The sequence below is a fragment of the Xiphophorus maculatus genome, chromosome 3 (assembly GCF_002775205.1).
Source record: "Xiphophorus maculatus strain JP 163 A chromosome 3, X_maculatus-5.0-male, whole genome shotgun sequence".
Taxonomy (NCBI): domain Eukaryota; kingdom Metazoa; phylum Chordata; class Actinopteri; order Cyprinodontiformes; family Poeciliidae; genus Xiphophorus; species Xiphophorus maculatus.
Window position 1 is genome coordinate 23,136,341 of NC_036445.1, and position 15,844 is coordinate 23,152,184.

The 15,844-nt window shown below is 37.8% G+C and overlaps 1 protein-coding gene across 1 annotated transcript; it reads right to left on the reverse strand.

Annotated features, from left to right (window-relative positions):
• Nucleotides 1-1,323: 1,323 nt before the first annotated feature.
• Nucleotides 1,324-8,776, reverse strand: cmc1 (C-X9-C motif containing 1). Its single transcript, XM_005810785.3, has 4 exons — nt 8,684-8,776; nt 8,219-8,311; nt 2,455-2,545; nt 1,324-2,256 (listed from the first exon to the last, which is right to left on the reverse strand). The coding sequence occupies exons 1-4, from the start codon at nt 8,700-8,702 to the stop codon at nt 2,136-2,138; spliced, it is 324 nt and encodes a 107-aa protein (XP_005810842.1). The 5' UTR covers nt 8,703-8,776; the 3' UTR covers nt 1,324-2,135.
• Nucleotides 8,777-15,844: the final 7,068 nt, after the last annotated feature.

Sequence of the window (15,844 nt, forward strand, 5' to 3'; positions counted from 1 at the left end):
TGTAAAAGCATTAATACCCAGAGGCACACATGTTGCAACCACAAACTTCAGTGTACTGCAATTTTCATGCATTTGTACTGAACCCCTTGCCCCGTTGCTAGGAGCTACAAGGTTTCCAGGTAATATCTACTCGCTTTACAGAGAGAGTGAAAGTTTGCCCACTCATCTTTGCAAAACTGCTCACCCTCAGTCAGCGTGTTGGTAAATAGCAATGTTTAACTCTTAATTCTTAATTGAATTTAGCTCTTGGCTTCTAATGCATGCACAGGCTTTGATCTAAAGTCAACCACTCTGTTCTAATTTTGTCTAATTAGGAACAAGCATACCCTAAAAATGTACCCTCTGTGCTCAAAGATATTTGCTTCCTAGATTTTCCTGTATGTAGTTCTATCCATCAAAAAAAAAAACTTCCCCAGAGCATGACGCTACAGCCACCATGGTTTATTATAGACATTTTGTGTTCAGGGTGATGTGGAGGGTTAGTTTCTATTATGACTTTCTTTTTACAACTTAAAATCAGGGCAATAAACGGTCATCATTTGTACATCTTCTCCCACCCGTCCCTTAAATCTCTGCAGCTCATCCAGTTACCATAAATGTCTTAGAAATAGCAAATCAATATAGATGGACGTTCAAGTCTCGGTAGGTTTGCAATTTTGCCATCCTCTTTCCATTTTGAACAGCACTTGCCAAGCTGTAAAGTTTTACCTTTTGCATTACGTCACACCATGACATATCACAAGAGTGATGTATAGAGCTGGATGGAAAGGGAAACTACAGGTAGTGACTGCTTTAGAGAGCAGTAGCATGTAGTGATATTCCTGTGTCTGATAAAACACAAAACCTACAGCCAGGGAAGTTTGTGCTTGTTGTAGTGTTAAGTTGTGGGAAGATTCAAGTAATTAAAATCATAACTATTCCACTCATATGAACTTTGTGATTCAGCCAAAATGCTCAGTCACGCTTAGCTTTATCTTAGGTAAACAGTGACTCACAGTAAAAAAACAGTGACTCACACCAAAAATAATGTTCAATCAATCTTTTTTTTTCTAATTTAAAATGTAAAAATTTAAAAATCAGATTGTTAATGGAAATTGAAACGTGATTAGTACCTTGGTGTCTTCAATTCCAAATAATCGTCCTCTCTGGTATTGTCTTTCTTTTGGCCCATTCAGGGCATTGACCGTTTAAGAGAATTATCTCAACATTTTTTAAACAAATAAAACCCAACATTGTTTAAATGGTCATATTTAAAAATATCTCTACCTATAATCTAATTTTATTGACATTTCACGGGACTTGGTTTTAAAGGAATGGCAGATAATCAGTTGAACTTTTATTCCTCGGAGTGCACTGTTCATTATGCAACACCTGCTCAAATCACAATATTTAATTAAAACAATTGTATATAAAACTGAAAAAAATTTAATTGTGTGGACTCTTTTCACGTCGACTTTACAATGAGTGTTGCATGCAAGACACTTTTCATTTAAAGCCATTTCTTTTTACCAGACATTTCTACAGTACTCTTAAATAAATTACAATCTTATCAAATCGGCTGACATGTCTTTTTGAAGCACTATCAAAAGCCACAGTTTATTTTTATTTATTTTTAATTCTGGCAACTATTTTTTCCTGTATTGAAAACAAATTATGTGCAACGTCACATAATTACAAGTGGTTGTTTCAAGCTTTTCTCTTTGTAACATTCAAATATTTTTCTGATTCTTCAAAAAGCAACACAATGTCTTGCGCTGATGACAAAGCAAAAACAACAAACAGAGACATTGATACAACTGATCCAGTCGAATTAGCACATATGCAGCACTTTAACCTGGATATGCAACATCCAGGTTAAAATGCTGCAGTCCCAGAAATTCCTCAGGACTGATCCTGTGTAGTCATTTTTTTCTACATACTTCACCTATGACTCATTATACACATGGACTGGACAATAAACAAGATCATTTGAATTAAAGTCCAATACTGCAAACCAAAGAAATGGTAAATATGCCAAAGATTTTCACACAATGCAGTCTTGTAGTGAGTATGACTGGTAAACTTGGCCGAACTGCCTCCAGAATTCCTGGAGTCTGGGCGCCCAGAAGAAAGACACGTAGTTATCATTTTGATTGTTACATGCTGGTTGGAAGTTTCTGGGTCCTGTTCTTGGCCGGTATCCCCGTCTTCTGAAATTCCAGTTTTTCTTGGATGTACAGTCGTTTGCACTCTTCGAAAAACGCCGGATCCTGGTAGCTGGCGGAGAATAGAAGGTACAGAGTCACAGCTATTGGACAAGTTTGGGAATGATGAGACTGGATGGGGAACAGTGATTGTATGTAGAAGAAAATCAGAAAGCCTGAATCAGAGCTATTGGCAGCATTTGCGTGCGGTGCTGTGACACCTTGGGGTGCGAGAACTGAGAGGTGTAGAAAGTTGTGCAAAAATACTCACTGTTGTGTCAGGCATTCCTTCAGGGCTGAGTTTTCTTCTCGACACTTAAACACCATAAGGAAGCCGGACTCTTTGCAGCAGCTGTTGAAGGCTGGATGGAAAGAAAACAGGAAAGCGTCAATTCTCAGTTCAGTTCTGATCAATGACCCAGAGGAAACTACTTTGTTATTCAACCAAAGCACCAAAATCAACCAATTGCATACAGTCTGATGCACTTTTCTTACTTCATTAAAAATCATATAATCAAGCATTTTCGTCATTTGATCCAAGACAACATCTATCCAAGAATCTGTAGCAAATTTTTCCCTCTTTCACATTACAATCCTTGGAACACAAATTTAAAAAAAAAACCCACAGAATTGACAGCTCAGACTTTACAGAAAACTAGTGCATCTTTTATAAAAATGTATGAATTCATGATTAAAAGGGCCACTTTTTAGAAGTTAGATGCCATCTGCATGAACAAGTTAACTAAAGTGACTTTAGGTTGTATAGTGATGTAGAACAGAAGTCAATACAATTTCACACCTTCGCAACTCTTAAAATCTGTAATTGTGAGTCTTTTTAGACAAAATTAAACCACATCCTTAACACCTTCAGCAAGACGGGAAACTGTGTTAATCTGTACTCCAACATGTGCAAGTTAAACTACAAAAGATCACAAAACAAACAAACAAAAAAAACAACAAAGATTATTACTGTTAAAAATATTTGCCCTCATGTGAATATGTATGATGGTGGAGGAACACCTTTCTCCACACTTAATTAAATGCAACTCCTACAAAACATGCTGTGAGCTAAATTGTCTTGTCACATCAAAACAGACTGGAAGTAAGCTAGGTTTAGCATGTTAGACCAGCCAACTAATCCCAAAAAGTGTTCGAAATAGAAATAAAGATAACTTTTTCATTGTCATATGCTCAGAAAAACTCATGTGGGCGACGTAATTTGTACTCCATAAGCTCCCTTCAACACCACTTTTACAAAAAAAAGTCACATAAATCAACAATAAATTAAAAAACACATTTGTCACAACCATTAAGAATTACACAAAAACTTAAATCACATTAAGTTTAGAGGCCCGATCGCCTGGGGATAAAAGACTGATAAAAACTGTTTCCGTAGCAGAACGGAACATTAGAGCCTTGTGTGAAGATAATGGGCAAGTCTGAATTGGACACAAACACACTCTACAGACTACATTATCCTGGTTAAATGTTATAGGAACACAAAAGTCACTCCCCGTTACATGCTCATAATTTTTACTAGAGCTGCAACTCTTGCGGGAAAGCTGTCTGCAAGACTGTTTTTCTAGGAGTTTTCAACCACTCTTCCAGTAGTGCATTTGTGAGGTCAGACACTGATGTTGGACAAGATGCCCTGTCTCAATGCGACCAATCTCATTCATTCCTAAAACGTATTTTCAGATTATGGTTACACCAAACTCACTCATTCAGGTTTTTAGACTTCGATAGGACCGTACAATGCTACCTCCATATCATGGTGACAATATTCTTTGCAGTCAGCTAAGGCTTGTCTAGCAACAATATTTAGCATGTTGGTCGCCACAATTTCTATCAGATGCGGGACAGAGAATGTCCATCCTGCAAGCAACTGAATAAAGGATGCCTGCAAAATATCGCGTCCAACCTGTCCTTTGCAAATAGGGGTATTACACATATTAAAACCGTGTTGATTATGATTCAAAATATCATGCAGCTCTGACCCTCTCCCACCCATAATCAAGCAGCCCTACATGACACTTTAGTGAGTCCTTCAGGGATGTACCACAGCTACTGTCACCCAACTCTCTACACACAGTAGCCGACTAGAAGGTGTGGAAGACTGAGTCTTCACCTTGTTAGCAAGTTTTCTCTCAGAGGTTTAATTGAAAGGGCCGCCCTCACATCTTATCGCTGACATCAGTATGGTTATCACAGATGTTGTCATTAGAATGCAAATGTAAAAACAGAAAAAAACCCTGAAAAACCAATTTAGAGAAGCAGAAGAGCGCGACTAATCTAATCAAGATCAAGCGGCGCCTTATCCCTGTCCCATGGTACTGATGGAGACTGCAGAGGGTTGCCTCTCTGACCACACCGCAGCAGCTCTACCATCTGCAGAGCTGTGTGGCCAGTTTATTGTCAAAGGAAGCTGATCTGAACAAATGCACCATAGGCAGCTTGGGTTGACATTTGTGTAGACAAAAAGAATACAAGTGGGGCAGTTAGTGTGAAGATTAATCAAATGGCATTTCTAAACTAAAGAGAAAAAGTGTTTTAAATGTGCTGCGTGAACTAAGCCTGAAAATAAGGTATAACTTTGATTTGTGTGCATTAATTTAGTAAGGAAGCAAGGTAGAGGATGTGTGATGCTGAGGACTGTTTTTTTTCCCTCAAAGGCTCTGGGACTTTTGTTAGAGTGCGTGGCATCCTGAGCTCTTTGAAAAGCCCCATGATGATCTGTTTTCAGTTTACTGTCAGAGGGATTCAAAGAGAGCATGATGACACAGACACTAACAAGATTACCAACAAATCTGGAAGAGAAACAGGCCCACAGCATCACACATTATCTACCTTTTTTTACTCCCTTACTGAATAAATTAACGCAAGCAAAAGGTGTATTTTTTCTAAAAATGCTAGCATAAAAAATTAATTTTAAGTATTTTTTCTGAATATTTCGAGATTTCAAGGTTTTCTTCACCTGGACTGCCAATCTATGTAAAGGGTGCTACAAATGTGGGATTTTAATTTCAAAAAGGAAAGCTGATTATTCTTACCAACTTTTTTCTCAAAGTTTAAGATCTGAGATAAAATATGCAAGTAAGATACATTCAGGTTAGAGAGATCATCATAATTGTTACGCTAACCCTGAAAGAAGCTATTATTGTGTACTTCAGATGCTTTTTGGCATGAAGAGAGAACCGACATGAATCATCAACATCATGTCACGTTAGACTGAGAAGAATCTGTACAGGTCAGTGGGACTCGTCTGAAGTGCAAGCTGCAGAGGCGTACACGCAGAGAAAGATAACACAGGAAAACATACTTGTTACTTGTGTTTTTCACCTTTTTTTGTATATCTCAAACAGACACATTCAGAGGCTCAGAGAAAACAAGACATAAAAAAAAAACACCCAAAAACAAGAGCACGAGAGGGCGGGGGCTGAAGGTGTGAAAAATGAGTGAGAAGAGAAGCCTGTAACGTAATGGGGGTTTCCACTACACACGCAGCCACTGACTGTCCCATCACCTCCGCCTGTGCATGTGCACGGACTCCCTCTGAGAGCAGCACCACGCCAGCTCATGCAGGCTGTCGTCGGATTTCTGCAAACCACAACCACTAAGGCATCAGGCTGATGCGTCGCTGCAGTCAAGAGGGCACACGAGAGCAAGGCTGCGACCACGGTGTTTTTTTTATGCAGACGCAGTTTCAACAGCTGTCGAGTCAACTGGGATAGGCTCTCAATTGACGGAGCTGAAGGCGACTTTGGATGCAGGTGCAGACAACGCCAGGAAAGAAAGAAAAAAGGGTTAAAAGTTCGACAAAGGGGAAAAAAAACAATATTAAAAAAAGATTAGGGAGGGACAGGAGATTACAATTATTTTTTTCACGAACAATGAATTGATTAAATCAAGCATGCAAAAGGTAGCTTACTGTTGAGATTTAACATGTTTTGGTGCCAAATGTGTGGATCAACCCCAGACAAAAAAAAAACAAAAACAGAAGGCAATGTGATGACGCTACATGAAGCTGATGAGAGCTGTGGTGTCATTACTCAAAGTAAAACGAGGTCTGTACCAATGTGGGCTGAAAGGCCATTCAGCAAGAAAGAAGTCATTACTTAAAAAGTAACAGAAAATGCTTCAAACTCACCAAAAAGGTGGCAAATTTTGGACACAGGTCATTTGGTCTGATGAAGCTAAAGCATTAATTCAAGTGTTTGGCCATAAGTTTGACCACAAACAGATTTTCCAATTGGACAATCATGCAAAGAATACCTCAAAAACAGATACAACAAAGCCTGCATTTTGGAGTGGCTATCACAAAGCCCTAATCTCAGTCCCATGAAGAACGACCAGCAACCCTAACTCAGTTACAGCAGTTCTATCTGAACTCCAGCAAACTCTAGTGAGACAATTTTGGAAGGAGAACCCCAAGGACTAATGCAAGTAAAGTCTGTTTTTATTTTTGTATTTTTTTTTTTTCAGAAATGTCAAAACCATATGAACATCTAGTAGCTCAATTTACTTCTTTTTACAGGTTAACAGAGAATCAAAGCTCTCTTGAAGAAGACATTCAACACATTCCCCTTTAACATAAAAACTTATGTCTAAGCATATGTGTGCATTTGTTTAAAATGTAAAAGAGCACTGAGTGGTCAGTAAAACCAGAAGACATTTACCATTTTATTACTAATCCCAGCTACAAGTTTATCTGATCTTTCACCAGTTTGCACAACAATTTCATCCTTTCAAATTTTAAAATTGTCCTTCTCAATAAATCTGTTGTTAAAATTATACCTACCTTTTGCAAATCAGTTTCTCCTAGTTCTTAAGCATTGTCAGAAATCACTGAGAGAAATAGTCACGTTAATGTCTAAAATAATGTATTTTAAACATAAGATACTTTTAAGATTTTGTATTACAGCATATTTCCATTGATTGTGGTTCTGATCTTTCAGTTGAACCATGATCAAACCAATTTAACTAAAGCTAAACACCTCTTTAGCTTTTCTACAGGACATTCTTAATCCAAATGTTTTAATGTCACAGTAGGGGATTCTAAAGACAAATTATCCTACAAATAATGAAAAAAAAAACACTACACTAAAATTGGCTTAAGGTTTATGAAACATGATACAGAGCCATTTCACAGATTTTGTTGCATCTGGACTAATTTGGCCAATAGCCTTTATTTCAAAATCTAAAGCTCTTGTACATGTCAATTACAAAATAGATGTAAATTATTTACCTACTCATCATTGGTCATCCAGTAAATTGACATACTCCGTGGTTAAAACTGACCATAGATACAGCTAAACTCACAATTATTTATCCTTATGGAACATGTTTGTAATATTTTCATATTTATTCCAATGGGAATAATATTAACATTTGGCAGTGGTCCAGTTAGAGATCCAGACTTTATTCCAATAGTGATTTCATGCTAGAAGGTAAAGATTGTGCTGATTGGAATGTCTTGAGACCTCAATGACCTTGAGGTGACCAATTCATGACCAATTCTTCATTTCCAAAAATCCCAGTGGAGTCATGCAAAAAGCTGATCAGTAATTATAAAAAAAATTTCAATTGTCACTTAAGACCTTTCCATTTATTACTAAGATGGATATAAATCATACCCAACATGTCTTTCTGTGTTAAAAAAAAAGGTTAATAATAAAAGAGAATTCACTTACAAAATACAACCTTTTGCAAAACATCCTATGTTTAGGGAGATTTTGGTATCTTTTCAAATCAGAACCAAACATCTTGGATGAAAGAAAATAAATCTAGACCTAAATCTGTGAGGTGTATGAATATTTTTAGGTCAAACTATACATAGATCAAAGAGCAATGATGGTTCTTAGTTATTTCCTGACTTGTTTTGAAGGTTATAAGAACTATGGTCTCCTCCTGGTTTAAAAGTACTTGATGGGATAAATTTTCAGGTGCAATGAGTACAACTGTGTTTGGGACTGTTTTATGAAAATAACTTTTGGTTTGGTTTTAGTGCATAAAAATGAGTTTTCTCTCTTTCTGACCTTCAACTCTTTCTGCACAGAGCTCCCTGGCTTTCTCCCTCATCATCTTGGGGATCAGAACATCCTTCTCCACATGCCTTAGAGGGACTTCCTCTGGTGATGCAGTTAAAAACAAACAGAAGCACAGAAAGTCACAAAAAAACCAAAACAATGGTCAGTGTTTGTATGTGTTTCTGTTCAGTTCATTACAAACTACAGCCCTATTCTCGCTGTAGAAATCGGTGAGGATCGAACTAAATTCAAGATAAATCTACTAAAAAACCGTAAAAGTATGTAATGTCAAGGACAACAGTGCGCCACGAGTAATCGGTCACTCGTACACACACATTGTTATGCTAACGTAGTTGTTGTAGCCATAACTTTTACGTATCATTTCTTTAAAGGGACACCGAACGTCAGTACTGAACTATAATTACCGAAATGCTACTAAAGCAAGGAACACAATTCAGGAACGCAAAATATCACCTGTGTTTGTTGCCTCCATCGTAGCAGAGCTGCTCAAAACAGTACAAAACGGCACCAATGTGACCTAGCTCGTGAATGCGCCAAGACTTCCGCTGACGTCAATTTGAGGTCTCTGAACTACAAATCCCAGAAACGCCCGGGGGCTAGGCCGCTTAACCGAAGGTTCACTGAGAGCGCAAAAATGTAGTAGATGAATCAATAAATTAATTAATAAATTAATAAATACAGAAATAAAAATAAAAAAAACAAATGTATGAAACAAGCTATTTGTTTTATCAGTCGTTAAATGTTTGTCTTTTATTATTTTAGTTAGTTTACTAAACTACTAAGACTATAATTTATATAAACAAAATAATCTTAAATCAGAATTAGAAATTACGTGAAAAATTGTTTAATCAGGTAGTTCATTTTTTATTTATTTCTCTTGGTTCAAACAAGTTAGCTAAGGCTGCTGCAATTGAGATAAATAAAAACATACAAATAGGATCTTTGTATCCTATTTGTATATTAAATTCTGTTCTGTATATGTTTTAATTAATTTGTTTGTGGTCAAACAAATCAATTAAAACAAGTCATTTATTTGATGAGTTTATCTTTTAGCTGTCTTTCACCCCCTAATGCCCACAATATAATGTCCCAAATGAACAATGTAAAATAAGTACACACTCTTGCACTTTACTAATAGAGAAAGCTAATTTAGCAGATGTTAATTCAACTCTTAAAGATTTTTTTAGCTGTTACTGTAAGGACTCTTAAATTCTCTGTCTTGTGCATTATCATTTCTATGCAGAAAACACTGAACTGTGCATGTTTTAAGAAAACCATTATATTCTAATGGATGTGACTGTTTTCTTAATTCAGTGATTATGTGATATATAGGTAACTGGGTTTGGTCGTCTTAGTTCTATAAGGCTTGCTGAGTCAAGTCTTGGCTGTCTGGGAAGTAAAATACTTACAGGCTGATGTGTGATTCAAACTGAACAAAAATGTTGTTCTGTCTGCTAAACATTTTACAGTTCACAATTTTTGAAAAAGGTAAATTAAGTCTAAGAACATATGACCAATTAATCTAACAATGACATCTGGCAATCCTAAATAACACAGGGAAAATGGATTATTATCATAGGACATGTTGAGTGATGTCAGATTGAATGCTTGTATCACCAAACTTGTTCAGCAAGTAGAAGTACCAATCTGCAGTAGTGACAGTACACTTATTTCATGTAATGGCATTTATCTGAGATAAAAATCAGCAAGGTGCTGCCGAATACGTCTGAAGAATTTTCAAAGTGAATTCAAAATTTAAAAGGCAATGTCAGGTAATGATAAAAATAAGTGCTATTCTGGTCTTCATTTAATATAAAATATAACTAGGGTTATATGAACCCTAGTTATATTAATGATAACTTTTGTTATCATTAATAACCCTAGGGTTCTGTCAAAAGATAACCTGTTTGTAGAGCAAATATGCCCTACCGCATGCAAGCAACTAGCTTCTCTACATACCTGAAATACTATGACAGGACAAGGCACCTGGGGAAAAGTATACATATTAGTCAAATTGAGAGGAATTGAACTTTATGTTTTAAAGATCTTCAATTTGAACAAAAAGCACACACCACTGAACATTTTGCCCTCCCTCTCCTGTCAGGTACACACAAATCCTACACCAGCTGCATGGGCTCTGAAAACCTTCAGACGATTTAACCATTTATTGATAAACATGAGGATCCATATTTTGAAAAAAAAAAAATCAGAAACCAAAGGTGCACAAAAAAATCAGTGTTCAGGTATTCTTGTAAACGCAGTAAGTAAGTCACCTTCCACCCACAAGGTGTCGGAGCTTGAACCACAGACTGCACAATAAGCATGGTAAGCCTGACCACAGTCAGCTGTGTGGCGGACATGCTGTCTGGATCCCATGCAAGAAGGATCCACCTGTTTAACCAAAGAGACAGGTACACAGTTACAGACAAACACACACACACCTTGCAATAAATAACGGTCTTCACACATTAGTCTTGTAGATTGTAGACAACATTGAGAAACAGGTGTAAACTCTGCATCCAAACCACACACTTACTATGTGCGCCTTGGCAAATCACACTCACCCACACACATACACACACGCACACTAGCACAGACAATGTAGCAAAGCTATTACTCGTCTGCATAAAGTTCTCACGAATTGCTACCATGTAGTGCTGAAACAGGCGTTCTCCTCTGTAGAGAAGGACAGTTCTTCTTTCTGCAATTCAAGAGGCAGAAAGGTCAAAAACAAAGCTTTCTAGAGAAAAATCAAAGACAACGACGAGAAACCACAAGCCATCACCTGTATGCCCTTCACACATTTATGTTTTTCACAGGACACACAAAGACACACAGACATATGAGCACCAGTCTCCCCCAATCCAGAAAGCACACTATTCTGCTGACACCAGGCAGCCATCTGCAGGTTTTAATACCAACAGATCTCTCCAAAAAAATTGCAGAACTTGCCAAAATTTCACAACAGGGCCACCAAATGGAGCTCACATGAATGACTGCACAACCACTGAACCAAACATGATTAAAACAATATTCTAGTGCCCACAAAATATTTTATATTAATTAATTGGGGTTGTTTTTTATCCTGATGAATTGCAAACAAAAAAATAAATAAATACAAGCGTTCTACACACATCTGGAAATCTCAATGTATACGGTTGCGAAATTTTAAAAGACAAAAGGTCTACAACAACCTCTTGTGAAGAGGATGTTTGTTTCAAAGGACCTGCATACTGGCACAGTGTAGCGTTTGATCTTGGAACAAGATCTAATGCTTTGACGGTGTAGAGTTTTGTCTCCATGAACGAGCTATTCTTTCCTCCGTTTTTTACTTAAACCACTAAGTTAAAAACTTTGAATTAACCATATCTTGGAACTGTGTATTTCCATGTGTTTTATAAGTTAAGACATCAGTCTAGGTTTGTTTTATCTGCTTGAAATCACAAGTGTACAGCGCATAGGATTTTGCTGTAAAAGAAGCAAACTTACTGCTTTTTCAATCAACAGCTTAATGTGCATAGAGTGACGAACACTACTTCAGTAAACACCTGTTATACAGAGGTATCAAATCATCTTTGACACCAGATTATTTAAGATAGTTTTTGATTATTGGTTGCAAGGAAATTAAATAGTATCACTCCAATAAGTACTACCTACCAACAGGAAGTTGCTCAGTTATGTTAGGTTTGATCAAAGTACAACAATCCAGGAAGTTTTGAGGGGAGGAGGTTCTGTACAAAATCTCTCAAAGGGAGAACTGACCCAAAGGCCATTCCGATGAACAAACAATCTGTTCACATTTCTCCTTTGTCATAGAAAATATAATTCTTCCATGGGTTGCCTTTAAAATATTGCCATCACAAGGGCAGTCACTGTGGCATATGTTGGAGATTTTAAGGATATGTAGGTCAAGATGGGAACTAAACACTGACCAAGTCCAGTTGGCTCCACCGTGCAATGAGATCTCTACCCCAGGTAGCATTCTGGCTGAGATGGCGAGGGCACCGACTCCCAACATTGATCCAATACTGCCCCAACAGCAGGTTCCCCTGAACCTGGCAGAAGGAGGTTAGCAAAGTTAAACCCTTTTACCGCATGCCTCACTGCTCTGGGCCAACCACCAGCTCCTCCAACTGTCCACTGATGGCCACAGAGTAAGCTACCAGTCACAGAATGTGAAAAGCCCAACACACAAATCTTTTCTAGAAAAATCCAAATTCTGTATGTTATTTATACATTTTTTACAGCACAGGACAGGACTGAATAATTACAGTTATTCAAAGACATGTGTAGCAAAAGGGAGAAAATGGATTTCTTTTATTAAATAGAGATTTTTTTTACAAGCTGTGTGTCCTTCTTGAGTACATTCTGATTTTCTTGGCTGCTTCCTTTCCCCACTCCTGCGTCTTCAGAGACTTTGCTCAGCCGGTAGATGGAGTGTGGAGAAGAGATTTTAGTGAGTGTTTAAGGCTGAACCCCGGGGAGCCTCTTCAGGGTCGGTGGAGAACTGATAATCCAAAGGCTCGGGTGAGGGGATTACAAACCCACAAGTAGACCACCGGTGTTGAGTCTTGCTGTGGGTCACCTTCTGCAAGTCACCTCTGTGACATTTGGCTGAGGTGAGTATTTCCAGTGTCAGTAAAATCATAGTATTAACAGCTGAGGAAGTGCCAGCTATTATTTCTTTCTAAGGATGGCAAACAAGACTAGAAAAACCACCAGACAGACTTTTGGGGAGTCTTATCCTGTTCAAAAATCCACATGAGTCCCTGGATTTCGATTGGTTGGGGTCAGTGAAAAAAGAGGCTTGATCAGGGTGGGATTGTCGGTCAAACATGTGGTGCAGAGTTGGCCTAAGGCATATGCAAGTTAAGCAGCAGCTTGAGACCCCCATCCATACCACCAGAGGTCCCCAAGAATGCCAAGCTAGAATTACAAAAATATATTTGCATATTTAAAATACATTGAATAATACAAACTAAATCTTATTTCACATGGAAAAATGATTTCTATATTGTTTTTATAGTTGGTACACAGATAATAGGTTAATCATTTCCTGTTGCCTCTGTTGGGGAAATAAAAAATATTAAACATCTTACCTTGTTTACTGTAAATTTAGTGTTTGACAGCTGATGTTACTTTTAGATAGTTAAAATATTATGGCACACTTAAATACGACTCTACATTTCAAAATCCCAGTTTGCTTCTCCAGTTAAAATCAATAGTCACTGTAACATGATGTATGCTGTTACAAATGATGCTAATGATAGTACGTATGTTACACATACTATAACAGTAGCATAGGAATGATATAGCATCTGGTGTTGACACGTGGGTGTAGGGGGCCCCAAATGAAACTATGCTTTAGGATCCTAAAAAGACTTTGTCCAGCCCCGATATGGTATAACACCTTCTCTGTTCCTTATATAAAGGCAAAAAAACCAAAACATTTTAATTGCTGTTCTAATACCTATTGGCTTTTTAAAGGAAACTTTTTAAATGTGTCATCTAAACAAAAATATGAGATCATAAATTAGTCACAAGATTCTTATTGGTACATTTCTAGCTGTGTTTATTTAATTTAGCAGCCTGGGCAACTTGCTCTTTCTGCCTCCACCAAGGCTTCAGAGCATTCCTCAACAAACAACCAGTCTTCATTATCGCTTTATTGTCCGAAGCCACTTTCACCTGTTCAGTGACAGAAACAACATTCAACTCATTTATTCTCCTTTTTAAAATTTCAGGGGAAAAAAAGTAATTTATAGTCTTCCACTGTCCATATATATAAAATTATAGCATTACATGAAAAATGGCTCATGTAGAATTTTGGACTCCCTCTGGCCCTTCTTTTGTTGGCATTACCCAGAATATGTCAGGATGCATTTTTACTCATGCAAGTGAAGGGGTCTGCCACTGTGCCACAATCTGCACCCGCTTCTCAGGCAGGCTAAACCCTTTGACACCACAGTTTTTAATTAAAATTACATTAAGAGTAATCAACCAGAAGAGTTAGGGATGGAGGTCAGAGGCATCAGGGGGAGGAGCAGATACATAAAGAAAGGTTTAAATAGATGATTGCTGTCAAACCAGAAAAAAAAGATTGACTTGTTTTGAAAAGTTTTCTAATTTCCTTATCATTTTTTTTAGATATTACGTGTTTGTGAACCAATGTGGCATAATAAGAAGCATTAAAAGATATTTTCCTGCCTTTTTATCCTTTTTTCTTTCTTTTGCTCAGTTGAATAGTAAGTATACTAAATGGATCTGAAAGCTCTGTGTAGATGCATCAGGCTTCAGTGCTCTGTAATGGCCATTCAAATAATAGTTTTTTAAAATTAAGTTGCTAAAAGTTTTTTTTTTTTTAAGGAGAGGCTCATCTGGCTTTCTCGCCGCATTTGTAAAAGGCAGACCCAATGTTAATATGACTTCCTTTTTTTTGCAGAAAAAAGGAAAAGGAAAACTGAAGAGAGGAGGGTACAAAGACCCTATTCGTTCTCACACGAGGGGCTCTCGCCAAGATAATTATAAGCTTTATGAAAGTACACAGCAAAAAGTAGAAGGAACCCGCCAAAAGAATGGACAGACAGGAGTGGAAAATTACTTTTCCCCTCTGCTTTCGCTTCATGCCCCCTTTAACAAGGGACGAGACGGCAGAGGATGGAGGAGGCCTTCTTCAGGAGGCATCCTGTGGCTTTCCTGTGCCGAAGCGATGAAGGGAGAGGGGACGGGCCTTCTTGTGTTTTTTCCACTCATTAAGGCAGAACACCTTTGACCACGGCACAATGACCAAAGTTTCCACTCATTACGCGAGGCCATCTCGGTGAAAAGATGAAGAGGAGAGAGATGAAGATGGGAAGGAGAAGAAGAGCAAAAAAAAGAAAAAAAAAGAAGAGCAGACCATTTGAATAGGTGTTTGGTATAGAATCCGCTAACGCTAAACAACACCAAAAAGAACATCTTGTCTTTTGATCAAGTTCTTACTCCATCTCTCCTCCCTTTTTACTGGAATACGATCCTCTCCGGGCTTCTACACCCGTATTTCCTACGCCATACCAGAGTCTCTGAATGCAGCTGATTATCTGAAAGGAAAAGTTTGTACCTGTTGAAAAGCTATCCTTGTTTTCTTGGCTTGTTAATGCCAACAAAAAGCAGCCATAGCAGATGGTCAGAGGACACCACATGCTGCGGAGAGCCTTTCAGACATGTCCCTAATAAGAATGCAGCGGTGAGAGCTCCTCTGAATGCATGTAGGGGGAGAGGGAAGGTAGGTAGGACAGAGAGAAGAAAAGAAAAGGGTAAAAAACATCTTTTACCTCTCCATCTATAATTACTCCAAATGAAGAATGGGCTGGGGGGGGGAAATGAAATAGCCAGGGAGACTTTCCATTATGACAGAAGGAAAAAAAAGCCTGTTAAGGAGAGAAGGCAAAGCACAAGATCGATAGTTTTTTTAATGGATGAGAAGAAAGAAGTTTTTGTAATATCTCACAAGTAACAACATATTTCCTCCAGTGTCTGAGTGTGCGTGCTTGTCTAAAACCATAGCTGTAGGTTATAAATGCACAAAAGTACTCCATATATGCATCTGTATAGATTGCTCCATCTGTCCTCCGG